Source organism: Amblyomma mixtum, chromosome 6 (assembly GCF_055824585.1).
Source record: "Amblyomma mixtum isolate Tamu chromosome 6, ASM5582458v1, whole genome shotgun sequence".
Taxonomy (NCBI): Eukaryota; Metazoa; Arthropoda; class Arachnida; order Ixodida; family Ixodidae; genus Amblyomma; species Amblyomma mixtum.
In genome coordinates this window covers 147266010-147288671 of record NC_143017.1, presented here as the reverse complement: position 1 = coordinate 147288671, position 22662 = coordinate 147266010, and the positions used below count along the sequence as shown (strand labels likewise).

Sequence of the window (22662 nt, the reverse complement as noted above, 5' to 3'; positions counted from 1 at the left end):
TCCGCCAGTTTCACCACTCATTGCAAGACCTCACTTGCTTTAACCTTTACTGTATTCAGACTTTTGACTAAAAAAACCTCCACTGTCGAGTGCTTGTCCCTTTTGCAGGATACTTGAATATATCCGTGCCCTGTTAATCAAATGTACTGCGTTCGCTGGTGCCCTTACAGTTTACAAGGGCCAGAAGCAGGATTCCTCGAACACTCGAAGATTAAGGAGGTGTGACTGAGGGACCTTAGAACGTGTTAAGTGACAAACACGAACTCTGACGAGCATTCACGAGGATGGTGCGTTATTCAAATTCGTGTACATGTGCATTACACGCGCGGGGATTAATTGCTATGCTTTCCGTGGGGCAATGTGTGTGCGAAAAACACGACCATTTAACGGTAGCATCTCGCTGTTGTGCGCACTTACACCACAGCGTACTCCATACCTTTACGAGTTTGTATCGCCTCCGTAGTAGCTTGGTTTGCAGCGTAGCGGCTTTTCAAATAGGGTCACGCATGACGCTCTTGGGCGAAGCTTGAAAGGGACCTGCAGGTGATTTTTTTTTTTTTTTGCCGAACTAACAAATCAGCAAGACACGAATGGTACAGATGCCACTCATGAGGAACCAGATGACCCTTTGTTCCAACAACATTTCTTAATTCCTGGGATCTCGAATACGTTTAGGAAAAAATTGCAGAGATGTTTTTATATATACAGTTTCTTCAGCTTGGGCTCAATGGCTGCCGCATCTCTCCAAATGCAAGAGTTTCAAGTAACTCTAAACTAATAAGATAAGGTGTTTTAGACAAGGTCATAATTGCAGAAGTTTCCTATATGGCACATTATTTTCTCATATCGCGCAGTTCTGCGGGAAAAAGCTATTTTTAGCGATTGGAGCGCTATGATTAGTGGACCGCGCAGTGCTATCCAATAGGCGGAACTTCTCTTATTATGAAGAACCGGCGCCAAGAAAATAAGAGATGCCTTTAACCTAAAAAGTATCTCGAAGTGTCGCGCGGTTCATGCTGGAGGTGCAATGGAGTATGCCACTGTGCCCAGTTGTGATCAAGAAGCGCAGCCGGGGATCTTTGCGAATTCTTTACTCGCGCGCACATGGCGTTTCTTCCGGTCGCTATCGGTCATTGCCTCAAACCGTATAAAATCTGCAGAAAGACTTTTTGTTGGCGCGGCTCTCGCCACCTGTGCTATGGCTTCGAACATTAAAAATCACCACGTCAATTTTGAATGCTTGGTAGAACCATTGATTTTCTGTGCCCGTCACATTTAATCAGTATGTGCGCAAGAACAATTATGCAAGTCAGATTCTGCAGCACGTGCGAAGAGTAGGCCGTACCATCCACATTTTTGCGCAGCATCTCATTACACACTACTTTTGTCACAATCACAAGTGAAAATGTGCATATCACGTTACACGGTATCTGCTACTGGCGGCCGGTAGATGACGCTGGTTGGTGCAGTCCAGGAAATATGGGCGTACTATTTCGTTCTGTGGTCTGCCCTTTCGTGGGTCAGAGGCAAAAGCACTGGCGGGTGCTGTCTGCGCCGCATCGGGCGATGGAAATCCCTTAGTACCCATCCACATGGCTTATGAACGGTCATTGCTTGTTTAAACCGAAGAGTAGACACTAAAGCCCTTTTAAAATGGCCGCCAGACTGAAATTGATTGTTTTGGTCTAAGATGAGGCGCCCAGCCCCGCACGCACTGCGGAAAAGGGTAAGCTTTCCCAGTTCAGCCAGTCCCACCTTATCTATTTTCTTTTTTTTTTGTTCTATGGGAGTCTGGTACCTTAACTTAATTAATCTTGAAGCTGAGACCTTCTTCGAACATGTACTCAAGCGACCGCTGTAGAGGCCAGCGTCTCCAACGTCAAATAGAAATTAGCATAAAGCGACCAAAACACCGAACACGCTCGTTAGTGACGAAGAGTGCCTTGGAGGCAACACCTATCCTGCATGGATTACAAGAAACCTTCGCCTCGTGTCAACACCGAACACACTAGAATTTTAAACAGCTGCTGTTTTCTTCATTCTAATAAAAATAAAAAAATATCACGTCAGCATGTGAGGACTATAAAGGACGCTTCTGAGCATGGAGACATTCTCACGGCAGGCGCTCTTGACGGTTACAGATTTCTGCCGGCTTACAACATCCGCCTGCAACCACATTATCGTGCAGTGCACGTTGATATTACTCGTGCTGAATTTCTCTTCGTCTTGAGCGGCGAGACTGCAATGAAATCCCTCCACTTCTGCGCGCGTCACGAGACTACCAGAGCAAGGAATCCTGAGTGTTTTGCATGTTAATTACAGCTCGAATGCTGCTAAGAACCTAACAAACACCGCAGAGTCTATTAAAGACACAGAACGAAAAGCCTCCTCGTGCCCTGAGAAGAAAGTACAAAAGTAGACGGCCATCGTCAGCCAGGAATGATCTTCCCGAACGATAAGGACGTCATGCATAAATCTTGGCATACTTTTATATATATGCATCTATATATGCATATGTATATATATATGCATATGTATATGTATATGTATATGCATATGTATATGCATATGCATATGTATATGCATATGTATATGATATGCATATGCATATGTATATGTATATTGAAGTGCAGCGAAATATAAAGTAAGCCTAGAGTGATAAATGCAGCTGGGCTTCAGTCTGAATGCGGCCCAACCAGTACGTGCTGCCGCCAGTGCACTGAAGGAAAGTCCCAGGGCTCCTCCGTAGACCGACAGATAACCTCGTGAATTTTCCTTTCGATGTCCTGCTAAGTGTTTTTCGATCGCCAAGTGCTTCGGCTGCGCTATTTCTGTTTGATCTTCAAATGCTAGTCAGGTAAAATCCGACCCTTCTTCATTTTTCACATACTTTGTTCAGGATGGCAATCGGTGGCGATATGCAATCACTTTTAGCAGAATAGGATGATAACACCCTGTTTCGTGTCCTGTTAGGGGGGCCGAAAGGCGGTAAATTAAGTAATTTCGATGAAAACAAAACAAATTTCATAAGTTTGCATTAAGTTTTACAGCCTGCCGCCCATATTTCATCGTAGGAACGATAAAGTGAATTTCATTGCAAAGATGATAGAAGTGTGGCTCTTGACTAAGGTGCGGATACTATTTTTTTTTTCGGTGAAAGACGCGGAACATACGACAAGAGTCAAAACATGCAGTTTTCTGGGAAAATCTTGTACCTAGGAGCTGCAACAAGACATAGACATAATGCAATAGCTGAAAGACACCTCTGCACGTTCCATTGAAGGCGTTTTATTATACCATCGTCATAAAGATGCACTTCAATGCTCACACATGAACAACCATTGCAAGAATGCTCTATATGTCAGCAACCTTCGCGCTGCTAATGATAAAGAAAATGGCGTAGCATCTTTGGTCGAAATTATCCAGATTTTTTTCAAGATTTATTGATTATTGTTTTCGCTCTTGCCTTTTCGCACAGTTGGGTAATTGGAATTCAGGGGTTACTGCTTCATGCACTAGTGCTCTTTATGTTCCTGGGATTGCCTGCAGCGACATGTCATGACTTAGACACAGCAAATTGTAATGGACATCGAGTTTTAAGCTTACAGCGCAAGAAACGACGAAACGCAGCGCTTTGCTTAACTACGAGCTGGTGCTCAAGGTATTCGTAAAGTACAATACCGCCCTTCCCTTCAGTGCGTGCAATGCGTGATCAGTCAGTCTTGTGTTCCCATGAAAACGTGAAAAAATATCGACAGAAACTTTGAAAAGCAAAAAAACCCTGCTGTTGAAAGCGAACTATGTGCAAAATGAGAAGGACAAATGAATTAATCAAGCAGCACATGCTTATTCTAGACTGAGTATTGTAATATTCTAAAAAAGTTGGGCATATGGTGGGCGCCGCTGGTAAAGGACAGGGTTAATTGGAAAGACACGGGAGAGGCCTTTGCCCTGCAGTGGGCGTAGTCAGGCTGATGGCGATGATGAAAAAAAGTTGGAAGGAAAATAACGTACAATAAGCGATTACATTTTTAATAACAGTTGTATAACAGTAGGGAGAAACACGCATGCACGCACGCACGCACACACGCGCACACACGCACACACACACACACACACACACACACACACACACACACACACGCACGCACGCACGCACGCACACACACACATACGCACACACACACGCGCACACACACGCACACACACACACACACACACACACTCACACACACACACACACACACGCACACACACACACACACGCACGCACACACACACACACACTCACACACACACACACACACACACACACACACACGCACACACACACATACGCACACACACACGCACACACACACGCACACACACACACACACACACACTCACACACTCACACACACACACGCACACACACACGCACACACATGCACACACACATGATCGCTCGTGTGTGTGAGCGTGTTTCTCCCTCCCGTCTTGCGTTATTCTGCGCAAAGTTTTCCTAAATATGTCGCTACACCAACTGGCCCAACGTTCTGCTTTAAATAGTTTCACGTTGCGTGAGTAATGTGTTTGTGGGTGGTCGGCTGCGACTGCCCTAGTTGGCACTTGCTTTAATTAAGATCAATGTTTGACAGGATATTTACGGCTAGTGAAACGTTCTAGGGCCGCGTGAGCTTTTTCCTATTACTGTGCCGGACGATATTTACAGCAAAAGCGCCGGCCGACAGAGGAATGGTTTCTTGATTATTTCTCTAAGCCTTATAAGTAGAGTTCTTCCTTACCTATGTTTGCTCGCTTCTTTAAAACGCGCGCCTGCTTGCATTGTGCCCTCTTTACTGAATTTCGACCACAGCGTTACTCTGTGTGTATTTCGCCTAATTTGCACATTTTTTTCTTTTATCTCTTCGCACTACTGTACTACAACAGCATACACACTGTAGCGGTGTTATATTTGTATTTCTTGACTTCCCCTATGTTGACGAAATATATTTTTATATGACATAAGCTACGCAGCGCTGTGATCAGTTACCACGCAGTGTAAAAAAGTCTGTTTTCGTCGTTGTGTTCTTTTTTGTGTGTGCCATATTTTTTGCATATCCAACTGCCTTCTCCCGCACAAAAGTGACCACGCTTAAGCGGCCCCTCCTTGCAAACGTTCAGAAGATTGCGAAAGATCTGCCTGGGACATATCTGTTCTATTCTATTCTCACTATTTTTTCAACAATGCTGAGCTGCATTTACGATCTTGTTTTAAGTTGAGCCTTAAAACTGCTTTGTCAATGGCCGATGCTCAGAACAGTTTCCGCAACCGCAGATCGAGCAGTTGAGCAAACGTAAAGTTTGAGGAGGAGGAGGAGGAGGAGGAGGAGGAGGAGGAGGATATAGAAGAGGAAAGGCAGGGAGGTTAACCGAAATAATAATCGGTTTGCTAGCCTCTACAGAAGAGTAGAGCTCGGGAGACAGAGTCCCCCAAATATTTTCGTTTCATTTCCTTAATATTTCCATAGAAGAAATGAGTCTTATTCAGTGTGGGAATAATTTCGAAAAAAAAAAGAAGCGACAAAGATAAGAGCAGAAGTAACGCATGAGAAATTTAATGTTAAATGGAACTACACGTGGGAAAAGCCTTAAATTTTGCTTCGAGATCGGAATTATTGACGTTATAACGATGGCAGTCAATCATACCATCTGAAATAATTTTTACCTACTTTAACAAGCTCTTGACTATTAACTAGGAAAGGCATGGGAGAGGCCTTTGCCCTGCATTGGGCGTAGTCAGGTTGTTGATGATAATGATGGTGACTATTAACTATCCTTGACAAGCTCATAATTGTGGAAGCAAAAGAGAACTTAATTCCGTGCTGAACAAAGCTGCGCCTCTTTTTTCCTCGTATTGCACATTTTATTACTCTTTCTTACGACTGCAGACATTAAGATGCGCTAACCAGCAGTGGTTCAACGTCTAAACCAAGTCGACCACGCGAGAAGCTGCATCGCCACTCACAAAAAATGTATGTGTTCCAAAAGAACTACGCTCCCGAAGTTTTTTCCGCCATACTTAAGGAAGAAATTCCAGAAACAGCGTTATGTACAGGACGTCCTAGTCTCACATCACATGATTGTACCCACTGGAGAGCCTGAGTCGCATGACCACGTAGGGCATATTCTCGTCAAAGCTCACTCTGATAAAATTCTCCCTTGATAACTTTTGATCACTCAGTTTTTAAGAGCCCCTCTTTAAAACCCCAGTGGGCCCTTCCCTAAGGGTCCGAATTACATGGCAGCTCTCTCTGAGTGGGCCGCCTAGTTAACGTTTTCATCACTCAGCAGGTAACCGCATGGGTTTTATTTCCGACATAACGCTTCTCAGATGAACACGCCATTCAAATCGGACGAAGACCGCCGCGCATTTAATACCCCTGTCACACGGCATTCCTCGAAGGCACTTCCAGCAAAGGCAACTCTTTTCACCAAAGGACCGCAAACTCAAAAGAGCAGCGACGCAGCTACACGGTGCAGCCCAAAGGTGAAACAGTCGTTGAGGCTTAGCACTCGCTGCTGTGCTAGAGGCGGCCGAAGTGAGTGTTTTAAGATTAAAGTGGGCTGTTCTCTTCATTCGTTGAAGTCAGAGAATTTTTAATTCTAATTACTTCTCTAAATAACTGCAACAGCTACTATGATTAGCAGCAGCAGGTTTTGTGTATAGCCTTGGCCACCAGGTACACTCGGTTTTGCTGCAACACTTTTACTGTCTTGAAGTCTAGGCATAAAATATGAACGCCCATACGAAAAGCATAGCCAGACACGCCTTTCGTATTTTTAAAAGATGCTTTCAAACATTGTTGGCTGCATTTGTTTTCTTTTCGTTGCTTTTACTTTTGGACGTTGGACGGCACTGCGATCGCAGGTTCTCGAAGGCCGCGTCTTTGGGCTCCAAAGGTCTCGGACGGGCACCTTCGCCTCCAAGGCGCTTAGCGGCAAAGGCGCAACATTTGCGCCGTGTAGCTGCATTCCTTGCGCCTTTGGATATAAGGACCTGATTCTCAAAGGCCTTTGTGGCGCCAATGTAAAAGGCGTATAAAGCTGTCCTACAAAATGGCGCGGTTATAGCTCTCACGCGTGCGAAACAACGAGGAATCCAGGTACAGCTTCAAAATTACCCTCTAGAAAGCGAGTCCTACTTAATTAGAAGCTGCGCAGGTGCGTGGTCGCGTCGAGGTCGTGCATCATGCATCTGACGCGTGTTGCTTTCTCCCTCTCCACCTGTCTGCTCGTTCAGCTCCGTACGAGTGGAGAGAAAGGGGATACTCCGGCGATGACCGTGAACTCTCCTCTCTCTCTCTCCGTCAGGACTGCGTCTCCTCGCTCCACTACCGCCGCGCCTCCCGGTCGCCGTTGCTCCGCGCACTACACAACTGCGCATTGTCCTCCCTCTTGTTCTCCTCCTCGCCACCGCCAACGCTGTTGTTTTGCGGTCTCTTGAACTACGTCAGAAAGAAGGAGAAAGGAGACGGAACCAAAAGGAAATAAGCCAGAGCCGAGGGCGCGGGTTATCAGTATTCGTCGGAGACGTGGACTGCGTACGGCAGTTCCCTTCGCAGCAAACGAGTTGCGCCGTGTGGATGCAACAAGCGCAGCAGGCTTTTTGCCCTTCTCGACACGCTGGCCATACGGGAACTTCCTCTCCCAGACTTTAGCGCTCCTCTTCCTCCCTCGCCATGCTAGTTTTGCATTGACCGACAGGAGAGAGCCAGGGCTGTCTCAGAAGCTCGGCTCTGCTTTCATGGTCAGTAGCCCCTCCGCTGCGAGCAGCTAGCGCGTCGGGCGCAGTCCAAGGTAGTTTCTGAGAAGGCGAGGCGGTGTCAAACTGGCTGGCAAAGCGGAGTCTCCGGTGCGCGCTTGAACTACTGTGGATTCGAGGAAGAACTTACTTCGTAGCGACTCGCCAATGCACTGTTAGGTTTCTGTGCGCTGAGTACATGTTTGTGAGCACCGCTTGCGACGTCTGAGAGCTTTCAGTTGTTCTCCAAGGGAAGAAAAAAGGAACGGCAGACTCTTAAGCAGTTATAATTCCGTCTGGAGTCTTCTTTGAGTCCTTCCTGAGAAGTGTGAAAACCAAGCGATCGCTTGGTGCAGCTACTCGACTTGAAGAAACAGCAACAGTGTGTAGGCAATGGTGCTGCGTGGTTTGCAGATGGGCCTCTGACGCGGACTTGTGGCGGTCGTTTCTACATTCCTGCGCGACTGCCTTAGCGGCTGTAGCTCCCCACACTCGGAACGAACATGGATCCCGGAGCCGTGCTTCTCAACGTCTCGCGTCTGGAGAATGGTTTGCCAGCAAAGTGCTTTGACAATCTGGCGTTGGACGTGCCGAGCAAGATCCTCTCTAACGACAGATGTGAGTTGTTTGAAATTACGCTTCACTGAGCGTAGACACGGCGACTGGTAGAGGTCAGGGGCGGGATAACATAACGGTTCATCAATCATTCTGCTGCGTTTCAATTCTCTACGCCGTTGGTTACTGACTGCTGTATAGTCGTGCCAATGCCTTCCTCTCCCGTTATCACTAGAATCGGTTAAACGGTGAGGAGGGTGATAAGACTTAAAGTGAATCAGAAGCGAATTTGTTTAATTATGTATGCCAAGCAAACAAAGATTGCGCTTCAGATTGAGAATCTCATTAATGCATCGGAAATTCTCCCAGATATCACGCACTCGAATTTGTAAATGTATTTCACGCACGATAAAAGAGTCAAAGGCCGAAATAGTAGTGCAACCATGCACCACTGCAGGCGGAACGACTTCAGCTAAACGCTATGCTACCGCTCTTGCTGGTGGCTGGGGTTACTATTCTTCTTTAATTACCAGTGTCGCAGCAACAACGCTAATATGAAAAGCATCCCAAGAGTACGCAATAAACTTATTTCGCGTAATATTAAAAAAAAAAACGCGTTTAGTGTTTGAATATCTAGCTTGTAGAGTGTCTGCTAAATTAAGATACAACTGAGGCCACTAGAAGCATGTCAAAGAAATCGTCTCCTTTCGTACGTGACCACAGTATGTGCTTCCTGTGGAAAATATTCGAAGCCACACTCCAGGAAGTATAACTGCAGTCACCGTTACTGTGAACACGCGGGTGCCCTCTTTTCGATACTATCACGAGATTCGAGTTACGATCACCGGTATCAAGAAAGCTCGCGTAGCCGATGACGCACAACTAGAAGAGATGACGCAGGAGCTTATCAGTGACGTAGTGCGTGCTAGAGACGCGCACTCGTGTCCGCGGCAACAGTGATCACGGTTGTAAGTTTAAGTTATAGTTTTCAAACTAGTAAGCTCAAGGATATTTTGTCTTATGAGCCATTTTCTGTGCAGGCAACCCTGCCTTAAAATTTACCGAAAATATCTAGAGAAAACTTAAAGGCCATCACGGTGGCTTACTGGTTATGGCGCTCAGCTGCTGACCCCAAAGACGCAGGTTCGATCCCGGCCGCGGCGGTCGAATTTAGATGGAGGCGAAATGCTAAAGGCCCGTGTATTGTGCGATGTCAGTGCACATTAAAGCTCTGCACATGGTTGTAATTTCCGGAGCCCTTCACTGCAGCGTCCCCCATAGCCTGAGTCGCTTTCCGACGTTAAACCGCCATGAACCTAGTTCAAAGACAGTGGCGTGGTGCGCTTTTGCGCATAGTTGCCATCTATTCAGTCAAGAAATAGGCGAATAGTGGTCAAAAAACCTTGAAAAATTTGAATGCTAGAAACTTTATCGCATAATACATTCTTAGAAAAGGAGCGTGTTGAGTCTGGTGTTTTGAAGTATTATTATTAACAGCTTTACAAAAAGGAAAAAGCGGATGCCAGCCAGCTATACTACGTCACTGTAGAGAGCCAAGCGTGCGCCACAGACAAGAGTTTATGTTCTGTTAGGCATGCCTTGCATTTCCTGCGTCAGCGCTGCGCTTACCTAGACGCCTAGCTTTTAGCAAACTGTTTATGTGCAAAAAATGCTAAGTATTATATTTTTGAGTTTTCCATGGCTTTTTAGTGCTTCTGTTTCTGTTTATTCTTCATCGGTGATTCACTTCCCTTTTGTGAACGTATAGCAATTTGATGTGTTTTGTTAATAGATGTGCTCCCTGTGTTTAACTCGGAGTGGTCGATCTCCTAGAACTATTGTTTCTTGTGACGCTTTTCCGCTTAACCCCCTCTGCACGTGTTTCGATTAAGCAGTCTTCACTGTGACATCAGTCTGTGTTGGGTGGAGGGAGATTACATTAAGTATACAACACGGGAAGACCAAGAGGCAAGTTCGAGACAAGGAAGAGCGCTGTCTCCAGCGCTGCTTAGAGCGCTAAGAATGCTGAGAAAAAAAAATAATTTAACAGCAAAAAAATAACAAAAAAAAAACTAGAGGGGCTCCGCGAATTGCCTACCAGACCTTCTCTTTGGACGTGGGCATCTGCCAACTGAACAAAACTTAGATTAATTATTCTACTGCAATGCCTCTACACTGATAGTAGCTTCCTTGTTGGCCGTTGTACAAGGTCCGTTTAAATCTTGACGGTGTTCGTGAAAACCGCATGGACCTGCAGCAAGCTTGTTAGCATGATCAGATAAGAATTGCTGGGTTTCCTCAACCGCAAATTTACGAGTTGCTTATCGACATTAGTTTCGGAGGGAACAATCAAATGCAGGAAGCTTCGCCACGACAAAATTAGCTTTGCATCCCAAGCGGGTTACCTTAGGTTCGTATTACCATAATTATATATATTGTTAGCGATGTAGAAAAAAAATTGTTATGCTCGAAAGCAGCATGCAGGTGTTCTGACTGCTTTATCGCGCATGGTGGCCAACTTGACTTAAGTCTGGTTTCCGTCTTTCCATTCCCTTCATCTGCTTTTTCTTTCTCTCTCTTTCTCCTTTCAAAAATTTTGGCGTAAGTTATGCGAATGAAATGCGCGGCGCGTGCTAGGTGTTCTTGTAGAAACCTTTATTTAAATGCTCTAAATTGCTAGATACGTAACTCAAGCTCACACTGGACGGCAAGGCCAAGCCAAGCTGCCACCGTGCAGCGTTTTACCAATTACTTTCTCTCCTTGAAGGAAGTAAAATTTATCAAAATTTGGGAGCGTCACTTTGCGTAATATGCCTATGCCCATTAGCGTGCTTCCGAAAAGATTCAAAATGTCCCTCAGTGCGTTCTACGTTTTCACGGCGATTTAGGTCGTCGCGCTTATTTTTTCCTGATTCCGTTTTTGAATGTAACAGTTTGGTTATTATCGATAACAAGAAAAAGTGAAAAGAGAAAAATATAACCATAATATGAATAAGTCGCAATTATTTATTTAAAATTGCCGAAATTTTTTATTCATTACGTAAAACCATCTTAGTCACAAGGCCTACTTCTTCAGAATAAGCAATAAGTGAGTGCGATAATTTGCAGACATTTAGGACAAGCGGCTATCACGGAGCTTGTTTAACGTTCACTGTTTCGAATTTTTTCTTGGTACTCACTGCCACACTTTCTGTAGCAAATTTAAAACCTGTGGTCCTAACAAGAACAGGGACTAAAATCTCACCAACTTGTTTCCTTTTGCATGCACTTTGCACCAGTTCAAGTAGCGAACTTCATAGGATATGACCGTAGGAAGAGACGTAGGAATACGCTTCTGAAGAAAATTACTTGCCTTTCCAACTTTTATTGCTAGCAATCCTGCTCTATAGCTTGCATTCTATCTGTCTTGAAACTGCGGTCTTGTTTGTGCTGTGTGCCAGAAGTGCGCAATGTAGTCAAAAATTTTCCATCGAAATGCTGTCGCTTGTATCCCTGGCACAGCAATTTTAGCCGGCATGATAACAGTTAAGTTTTCGACCTTGGGCATGATGGGAAAATAACGTCATTATATGGAAGGCCATATGGAATGGCATAAATGAAACGAAAACGAAAACCCAATTCAGTTTTTGTGAATCATGTGTCCTAATTGAATGAAACAGAGTCCGGTATTACGAGGGCCATTTTGTACGTGACTCAGCGGAGGGGCTTAATGATACAGAGCGGGTACGTTCTAGGTGATTGCGTTTCAAACATGGAATGCCCACATGTTTGTGAACCAGACGTTCCAGGCGAGCTTTCGCAGAACCCCTCGGTTCTGGTGGAATCCCGGCCAAAAAAAATCTGAAACCGTCACCGGTGACTACATGACAACGCCACGCACCGCTACTCAAGCCGAGAGTCAAAATTCTTAGCGCCTTTAGATTTTCAGACAAACCTTGAGCCGATCAATTTTTTTTTGGCCATGGTACTATTCGAACAAGTGAAAGGAGTGCGTATATTCGTGAGTAGCAAGTAAGCATGAATACAGAAGCTATTCCCGAGAGGCGGCTTCGGCCACGTCAGCTACCAAAAGCCTACATAACGCGTATCAATGGCGCGCTATAGGGGCCTATTGTTCGTCGCTACCTTGTCTTCGTGTGGCTAGGTGGAACCTCCACGATTCAGACAACTAAAGGGGGGGTGAAGCTATGATCAGGATATCGAAAGCAGCTCTTCAGCGACAGTGATAAAGGCATGTTCTTGTTTATACTACCAATCACGATTGGAGCAACTGCCGACATAATTAATGCTCAGCCAGTCGCACCTGCAGGGCGGCATCATTACTACTCCCGGCGCCCTGATATTAGCTGCTTCATCACTCGTAACATACTCACTTTTAGTCACAATGTTATTTAGCTGCAGCATCAATGGAAGATAACGATTGCGAGGGAGGTGGCGATAGCGAGAATAAGCGCGAAATGGACGACAGTCAATAAGCGCTCACATTTGTATTCCGTGTCGTTTAAACCACGAAACGTTGCTGTGAAGGAAAATCCAGCTCCAGCAGTGCTGGAGGAGAATTTATGAAAGCTGCTTAACTTAACTACTGTTCACGACTTGCTAGCGCTATCGTGTAGGGCGAGAACCGTAGCCGCGACGCAAAATAATTGTCTGACGTGTATTTTTACCTGTCCCCACGCTGCACGGAGTTTTGAAGATGAAGATAAGATGAAGTGCGTATATATATATCACTTGTAAACGTAAATACCCCCGAAAGCAGATCTGGGAGCCGTCGCCGTAGCTCAGTTGGTAGAGCACAGGACGCGTAATGCGGAAGTCGTGGGTTCGGTTCCCACCGACGGTATGTGGTTCTTTTTTTTCTTCTGCTTTTCTAATCAATTATCATTAAGCTAGAACTTATTCAGCAATATTCTCGATTGATCAACCCCACAAAACAGATAACCATATTAAAAAATCCCCTGTGTTGCTTACTTTGTGTGGTTCACCAGAAATTGAAAAACATAACAGGATTCAATTCACGACGTTTCGGCTGGAGGGCCAGCCTTTTCGAGTGTTAGCAGCTCTCGAAAAAGGCTGGCCCTCCAGCCGAAATGTTGAAAATGAATTCTGTTATGTTTTACAATTTCTGGTTACTTTACCTGTTACTGATTAATCAGCTGCCAAGAAATCACTTTTGATATATATATATATATATATATATATATATATATTACAGTCGTCGAGTAATGGCCGAAAGTAGTTGTTAGCATAATGAATCTCCATCAGTGATGTGGCATAGAGGAGTCTGAAATTACCGTTTAATTAAGGCTTAGAGCCACCGCTCTCTCTTACTGATGACGCTTTCACAAACACCCTTCTTAGTGAATAATCAAGCCATCGGATATGTCAGTGACCGGTAATACAAGCACTTGCTGCCATTCCATATTCCTGCGAAGGACGCACTTGTTAACTTAGCATACTCACGAAGAAGCTAATGGGTTCCTTTAGGGGGCGATAATTGCCTCGCGGAAATATTCCTGTCACGCTTATGCACCGGTGTACGCAGACGTAAGACCGTGTGGCGAAGACTGGGGCGTTCACTTTTTGTTTTGAACCCGTAGCGGCGCAAGGTAGCAATTTTTTCAGCCAGAATACCAATGTAGTGTGTGCTTCAGACACGTGCGAAAAAATACAACTTTCGCACCGTTACTTTAAGCTTTCCCCAAGGTTTTTTTTCTCCTTTCTATCTTTTGTTAGGCGCTCTCCTCATAGATCAAGATCTAGGCCTCTCGAGTTTGTTTTCTATTGTATGTCTCTTTCAAGCGCAGGCTAAAAGACTTCTTGTTTTTACTTTTGCGTACAGTGCGCACTGCTCTTTTGCCTAAGTAGCGGCAGCTTCATACGCATGCTGCTATTAAATACGCAGAAACAAGACCGGGAAAAAAAGGAAAATAAATGAAAGAAAGAAAGCACCAATAGAAACGGTAACGCTGGAACCGGTACTGTAGACGGTCCAATGCGTGTTTTATGGCCACTATTCATTCACCAAGAATTTTATGCGAAGTTATTATAATATCAAAGAGTTATTTTTCTAGAATACTAAAGATGCATATACCTCCTTCAGGGCGTTTCACTGTTGCTGTTTCGCACGCTTTGCATGTTTAAACCTAATGTAAGAGAGGATCCCGAGTTAATGCCAGGCAACAAACCTATCTTCAAGACTTCAGTGTTTATAGGTATTAACTCTTGAACAGTAAGGGTAGCGCCATTTCCTACTTCGCGGCCGCCTATTCAAAAACTCTTATCTACAGCTCTCGGTTCTCTTGCGGCAAACGTAGCGCCAAGAAAACTGTCCTTAAGCGATCAGAAAAGCAAGCTTTCGTGCGAAAAGGAGCGAAAAATAAGTAAAAAAAAAACGAGAGAGATGCATTGAAAAAAAAAAAAACCAGCTACCCTTTTCTGCCACGCGGAAAACCATTATCGCAAATGGGTTGCGTCGGTAATGTTTCAGTACGGAGTACGGAAGGATTGTGAGGTCGTTGCGACGTGCACGTCAAAGTTGTCCCCGGCAGTCAAGGACTTGGGCGCGCCAGGCTTGGGAAGAGCGATGCGTCACAAGCAGCGTGAGTGGCGAAATAGGCGAAGTTGCATGTAAACAACCATCGCAAAGCGGATAACTGACAGAACAAACATCCGTGTTTTGTTTCACTCAAGTCATGACTCTTGGGCGCCGCTTTAGGAGACATAAGCTTAATGCTGTTGTGATCGCTGAATCATGTGCGATGCAAACTTTAAAAAGTAGTTTTTGTTTATGCTAAAGAAAAGAAATTTTACGTGTGCATTTAGGTTGTGCTTCCTTTTTTCCTGCCCTTGTACCGGAGTTGGAATGGCACACAATAGGACGGTGAATATAAAGATTCATAAATAAAAAATTAAGTGGATAAATTCTCACATAGTTGCTTAAACGGTGGTTTAGAACGTATTTATCGACGTAGAGTCGAAGTAACGGCAACTGGCATTGCAAGAGTACCTGCTGTAAGGTGATTCATTGCAAAACCCGACCTCGCTTGAAAAAAAACGGCAGAAATTTCTATGTCCACGTCAAATAAATTCGGGAATGCATACTGCTAAATCGGGAGGATATAGAATGGTTTAAATTTTGCTTGTGATTTAATGTTTCATCGTTGTTTGCCGCTTAAATTTCATTTGCAGTAATCATACCTCCTTAATAAGCATGGCAGTTTTTGTTCACATTTGTGTAATGCAGGAGCCAGTGGAGACAAAATGCTGGAAGTTTGTAGGCTTAATTTCTCATTACCTGAGAATTAGAGGCCCAACCAAGGTTAGTTTTACGCGTTGCTGGTCATAACCTTTAGTTAAAAAACTAGAAATAAAACAACAATAATGTTAATATCTGATGCACAAAACTTGCCTGAGAAAATGACTGGCAATAACTTCCACAAGTTTCTATGGTTGCATCTCGGAGATTCGTATGGGCTTTGGATGCGTTTCTATAGAAACAATAGTGAGAGTGAAGGCAAAGGGATTAGATGGGGCTGCTAGTTGCTTTGAATTAGGCTATGTGAGATTATACTGACTGATGTTTGCGGCTGTCACCCCCGATTCAAAAGAGCATTCCAAAGACTGCGACACTCTTCGATGCAGCCACTAGTGCTTAGAGAACATTGCTTAAAGATCACTGCGGTTTAATTATTTCTCTGCAAAGCGGCTAGTTGTGCCACAAATTGCCCACCTGTTGAAAAATCTAATATAAAGTTTAATAATCTGCTGGTTGGGCAAAAGAAAAGAAGTGGTAATTGGAAGTACATATTGAATTTCCAAAAGGGTTTTGTAAACTTTTGTACGGAGTTTAAAGGTTTGATTTGGTGAACGCATTCAGTAAATTCAGTGGAAGTAAATTCAGAAGTGAGCGCAGTGTAATTTTTCTCTTTAGTCTTTCCTACAGATTATAATTACAACTCCTGTCCCTCCTTGAGTCATGGTGTCCAAGGGAGAGAAGCAGCTCTAATAACAAGGGTGCGACAAGAACATAAATATGAGATTTTTGTCAAAGCGGGAATATACACATGTAGGCAACATGAACAAAACAAAGAGCCCGGACCGAGCTACTAGAAATTTAATAAAAGCCATGAATGGCAGTTTTAACAAAGCAGAATGTGTGTGCGAACGAAGTTAAAACTTGCATTGGTCAACAAAAAGAAAGTAGACATGCTCGCCCATCATGTTGCACAAAAACAGATGTCAGTTTGACATCGCTCGCACTCGCATTATGCCGCCTTCAAATACCGTTCATGCTTGTTATTAAATTAATATTAGCTCTATACATTCCCTCTCTGGGTGACAAAAAAAACCCCTCAGTTGTTAGTTCAGTGCCTGAGTAGTGTTGTTACGTCCCTGTCATTAGCGCTATTTTCTTCGCTTAACACCACGCACCATTTACCCCGCCCAAATTCCCTTTTGCTGTCTGAGTCGAGGCTTGCCTTTGTGTTCTAGTCAAGCGAATTCCCCTGGCTCTGTGACTCTCCTCCAAAGACTGAATGAAGACATCTGCGCGCAATGCTCCGGTGACGTCAATTCCAATTGGCGAACTTACCGCGAACAGGCTGCTGCATTTTGCGCAGTTGCTCTAACAACTTGATAAGCTTGAGCATTTTCCTTCAGTAGTGTTTTGGTCTTATAAACAATCGCCGGTTATTTGCATCATGCGCAGTGGGAGCTGAGTTCACGGCCAAGGCTGAGGTAAACGGCAATGGACGCCACAATGGGTTCAGGAACTTTGAGAACATCGACCTGAGTTGGAGGAACCTGACCTACACGATCAAAAGCGGTAAAGGTGCGTGCAAATGAATGTGCTCTAAGTTTAGGGGTCACTTCTTGCGCATGTCCACATACACTGGATGGGCGATAAGCTGGCGTTCTTTTTACCAGACCCCTCATGTGCCTTCGAACATTCAGATTTCCTTGAAATGTCCAGGTTTACAGGTAACTGTTGCCCGCTACGCGAAAGTGATAGCAATATTAACGAATTCAATGAAGATAAAAGAATTATACACTTCTGCAACCTGCACGAATCCGATGAATACATTCCGTATGCTGTACGGAACAATATAGAACCGTTACTACGACATGCAGATTTTCGAAGAAAACCGAAATCCTTCGAACAGAAGTTGTGTAATCATTCAATGAAGACAACTGCCCCTGAGTAACAATAAACAGATTCACAACAGCGCTACGGAACAAGGACAGAAGGAACACGAAAAACACAGGACGGGCGCTGACTACCAACTCTTTATTGCGTGAAAAACCAGCACAGATTTATACTATTTCCTGGACCACGTGATGCACTGTCAGCCACGGGACACAGCGAAGGAACGCTTCACACGTTTGGGGAGTCATCACACAGCTCGACAGAACTCATAAAACGTGCATGCACTATCAAAAAATATAGCATTACCAAGCTAATGATAAAGGGACTAACAGATACAAAGATGTGCATGGACCAGCTACAGCCAATGACAACTGCAGCTCAGATAGGCAAGAAAATGAGTACTTCAAAGCAAAGCGGAATCTTTGGGCTACGTAAACAACATTCAAGAGAGCGAGAAGGCGTAAAAGCATGAGACAAGCATGAGCAAAATGGCGATGAAAAAAATAAAAGTTGCTAGGCAATAGGCACAGTCAGCAGGCTAAAAGCGAAAACAAGAAACCGACACCAACAAATAACACGGTAAAAGTAACAATCGTTAAAAAGGAAACTAAAAGAAAGAACAAAAACTTGAACCACCACCGTCCAAGCAATGAAGACGGTAAAACAACTAAAAGTCTTTAAAAGACAGAGGAGCAAAGTTCCGCATAAGGTCAACAAACAAAACAACGCAAAATAAAACACTATAAGGTGAGATGCAGGAAAAACCGTTTGTCAGGATGTCTAGCAGTTAAAACGCAAGAATCGCGTCCGTTCAAGAAAGGACCTTTCTTTCTCCTGTAAACAGACAGATGAGCTGCTGATGCACTCGTCCCCAGCCTTTTCAATCAAAAAACCTTCAATAATCTCCCTTTCTATTCTACTCCTTGCGGTCGCCAGAAACTTGGTGTCTGAAAACATAGGTCGACAATCGTGACGGGGTTGGTTACAATGTAGTGCCATGTGGCTCCCAGACTTGTTTTTTACGTTCAGGAAGTGTTCGCTTTCTCTGTCATTGAAGCAGCGTCCTGACAAACTGCTAGACATCCTGACAAACGGTTTTTCCTGCATCTCACCTTATAGTGTTTTATTTTGCGTTGTTTTGTTTGTTGACCTTATGCGGAACTTTGCTCCTCTGTCTTTTATAGACTTTTGGTTGTTTTACCGTCTTCATTGCTTGGACGGTGGTGGTTCAAGTTTTTGTTCTTTCTTTTAGTTTCCTTTTTAACGATTGTTACTTTTACCGTGTTATTTGTTGGTGTCGGTTTCTTGTTTTCGCTTTTAGCCTGCTGACTGTGCCTATTGCCTAGCAACTTTTACTTTTTTCATCGCCATTTTGCTCATGCTTGTCTCATGCTTTTACGCCTTCTCGCTCTCTTGAATGTTGTTTACGTAGCCCAAAGATTCCGCTTTGCTTTGAAGTACTCATTTTCTTGCCTATCTGAGCTGCAGTTGTCATTGGCTGTAGCTGGTCCATGCACATCTTTGTATCTGTTAGTCCCTTTATCATTAGCTTGGTAATGCTATATTTTTTGATAGTGCATGCACGTTTTATGAGTCCTGTCGAGCTGTGTGATGACTCCCCAAACGTGTGAAGCGTTCCTTCGCTGTGTCCCGTGGCTGACAGTGCATCACGTGGTCCAGGAAATAGTATAAATCTGTGCTGGTTTTTCACGCAATAAAGAGTTGGTAGTCAGCGCCCGTCCTGTGTTTTTCGTGTTCCTTCTGTCCTTGTTCCGTAGCGCTGTTGTGAATCTGTTTATTAAGCATGAACCAACTAGCCCACACCAGAATCCTCTTAGTAACAATAAGTCGCACTAATTTACATGTTGTGTTAAAACACATCCAGAATGCTAAACTTCCGACACTCTTCGAGTTTTGTTCAGAGTATCGACCTGAGGTCCTTTTATTCCATGCACCATTCATGGAACACATAGATCAACCGCAATGGCACAGCACACAAGAGAGGGTGGAACTTGCGAATAATTTGTTTTCGCTTATTGTTCCTCGCTCACCAGCCAGTCGAAACCTCGTCGAAAATATGAGCGGTGAAGCTCGCTCAGGGACGCTGACGGCCGTCATGGGTCCTTCCGGAGCCGGCAAGACGACGCTGCTCAACTTGCTCACAGGCTTCTAGTAAGTACAGTTCTCAGTCTCACGTTGTTACGGGTGCTTTAAACGCAAGTACTTTAGAGTCTTGGAGTAATAGGTCGTAAATAGAAAGCTCCCCCAATGGTATGCTGGTTAAAGAAAATGTGTTCCAGATGGGCACGCGCTATTAAGGATGGTTGCGGTGAGAATACGGGCAATTTTATCTTATTCCAAATGGCGAGAACACGCATTGTTGGGCGAAGTATTATAATGACCCTATTGCTCTGTCCCGCTCTTGTGTGACCCGCCCTTCGTCAGTGACTGAGGCGACTTCTGACTTCACGTTCGGTCAAAGGCTCAGACCCAGTGCTAGAGGGAGTGTGATATTGCGTTTGGCAGTGACGTCGAGCGGTGAAGTAATACAAAAATTAATGTTCAAGGCAATACAAATTTCTGCGTTATGTGATACTATTGCACACAATAATATGGCATCCTTATAAAAGTAGCATCACTGAAACACAAATCAATTTTGAGCAAACATTAGTCTGTTATTTGGTTACCTTGCATGGAAACATGGACACATCATTTAAATATTTATTTTTTTCATGTAACCCGTACAGGCCTTCGGGGGGAAAGTATCATATAAGGGAGGGGGGAGGGAGGGTCGGATAAAATCATATCAATGCACGGGATGCATTTTGTGATGAACACGATCAAGCATAAAAAATACCTATGAATAATTAAAACATGACATTAGACTCAAGTAACACTTGTTGCTGGGCTAGTCGTTGCATAGTTCTTCGTACAAAAGTGTTGTGTCCCCTTATTGCTTTTGTGTGTGTGCGCCCCCGCATCCTCCTCCTAACGACCACTCGCATCCTCCTCCTAACGACCACTCGCATCCTCCTCCTAACGACCACTTGCCCCTCGTCGCACGCTGTCGCCAGATGCCCCCCCATGGTGCGCCCCCGCATCCTCCTCCTGTTTTGGGAAGCCACTCCCTCCCGTGGACGCTTCTCCGCTCCCTCCTTTCTTCGGGCGGCCAGTTCGGCTCCTGCCTCGGTCGACGCTGGTCGCACCCTCATCGGCTTTAAATAAACGAAGTCTTAAAGTACCGTGTGCGTCTTTCGCTGCATTCAACACAGCGACCGGACACGACAGTGGCGACGAGAAAGTGGATTCGACCCGCGCTACGCAACGCTATTGACAAGCCATGGCTACGCGAGGGTTTCCCAATCAGATACCAGAGTTCAACGGCTCATCGTGGTCATCGTGGGTTGGACGCCTTCAGTTCTACTTTGAAGCTAACAACATCACAGACCCAGCCTTGAAGAGGGCCAACCTGCTGACGCTGTGCGGGGAGCAGACCTACGATACTGTCTGCGCCCTTATTCAGCCAAGCACACCAGCGGCAGTGTCTTACGACGACATCGTAAAAGCGCTGCAAAAGCACTACGACCCAAGGCCATCCGAGGTCTACAGCCGGGCTCGCTTCCAACGACGAGATCAACTGGGAGGAGAAACTGTGAGCGCCTACGTAGCCGCGCTCAAGAAGCTCGCTGCCGACTGCAATTTTGGAACGCTGTCGACAACAGCTACCGGGCAGGAGGGAGACGCAGCTTCTTCTGCTAACACCACCATGCTTCCCTTGGACGTGATGTTACGCGACAGATTTGTGTGCGGACTGAGTGACGAGTCACTGCAGCAGCGCCTGTTCGCTGAGAAGGACCTCACATTCAGCAAAGCTTACGACATCGCCGTTCGAGCGGAGAGCGCCGGTCACCAGCAGAGAGGGATTCGCCGGAACACCGAGCCGGTACACCAGACAAGCAACCAGGTGCGCAAGCCTTCTGTTGTTGTAAAATCGGTCAAAAAGGCACAACGCTGCTGGCGGTGTGACGACCAACACAACCCCCAGGGATGGCGATTCCAGTCAGCCACGTGTAATTTTTGCCACAAGCGAGGGCATATCGAAAGAGCATGCATTACGAAACGGAGACTTGCCAAGATAAAGTCACCTTCCCAGCCTAATCACAGCGTCAACGCCTCAGAGAATACGCCGCTATCTGATCTCCATGGAACAACATCAGCAACACCATCTGTGTTGTACGACCTGAACACCATGAATCTCGGCACGCGACCGAAGATTTTTACAGAAGTAAGCGTACATCACCAGCTGATTAAGTTCGAGGTGGACTCCGGCGCAGCCTGTACTCTGATCAGTGAGGACACGTTCCGAACTTCATGGCCATCTGACGCACCCGCCCTGCAACAAGACGACACGCACCTGCGAACGTGGTCAGGACAGAATCTGCCACTATTGGGCTCTGCCAACGTGCAGGTTAACTACAACGGCCAGACCCATACGCTGCCTCTGCTTGTTGTGAAGGGCACAGGATCAAGCCTTCTAGGGAGAAACTGGTTTTCTCCACTAGGCGTGATGATATGCGGCATACACCAGACGCCGAGCCAGAACATGGTTGAGCAACTGCAAGAGAAATACGAAAGAGTATTCTCGGAAGAGATTCCAGGAAACGAAGGGCCCCCGGTCACACTGGAGTTGTTGGACAACGCGCAACCCAAATTTCTGAAGGCCAGGCCGGTGCCGTTTGCTCTCCGAGATTCAGTTGAAAAAGAGTTGGACAAACTGGAGCAGCAAGGTGTCATCGAGCCGACGCAGCATTCAGAATGGGCCACACCACTTGTCGTAGTTCGCAAGAAGAACGGAACCATACGCCTCTGCGGAGACTACCGGAGCACCGTCAATCTTGCGACTAAAGCGTCCTCTTACCCGCTACCGACACCTGAAGAAGTATTCAGTGTACTACGTGGCGCAAGAGTCTTCAGCACATTGGACCTCACCCAGGCGTATCAGCAGCTGAAGGTGAGCGAGTCAACTGCTGAATTATTGGCAATTAACACACTGAAAGGCTTGTACAAAGTCAAGCGACTGCCTTTTGGCGTAGCTGCAGCCCCGGCCATATTTCAAAAATTCATGGAGACAGTGCTTCAGGGCATCCCAGGAGTTTGTGTCTACCTTGACGAT

The 22662-nt window shown here is 45.3% G+C and overlaps 1 protein-coding gene across 1 annotated transcript in view; it reads left to right on the top strand.

Moving 5' to 3' along the window:
• Window positions 1-7456: 7456 nt before the first annotated feature.
• LOC149340704 (ATP-binding cassette sub-family G member 4-like) overlaps window positions 7457-22662 on the top strand; it is a 34564-nt gene continuing 19358 nt past the window's right edge. Inside the window, exons 1-3 of the mRNA XM_089549535.1 lie at window positions 7457-8404; window positions 17052-17174; window positions 19544-19661. Coding sequence (XP_089405661.1) covers window positions 8290-8404; window positions 17052-17174; window positions 19544-19661 — 356 coding nt within the window. The 5' untranslated portion in view covers window positions 7457-8289. The remainder of the gene's footprint in view (window positions 8405-17051; window positions 17175-19543; window positions 19662-22662) is intronic.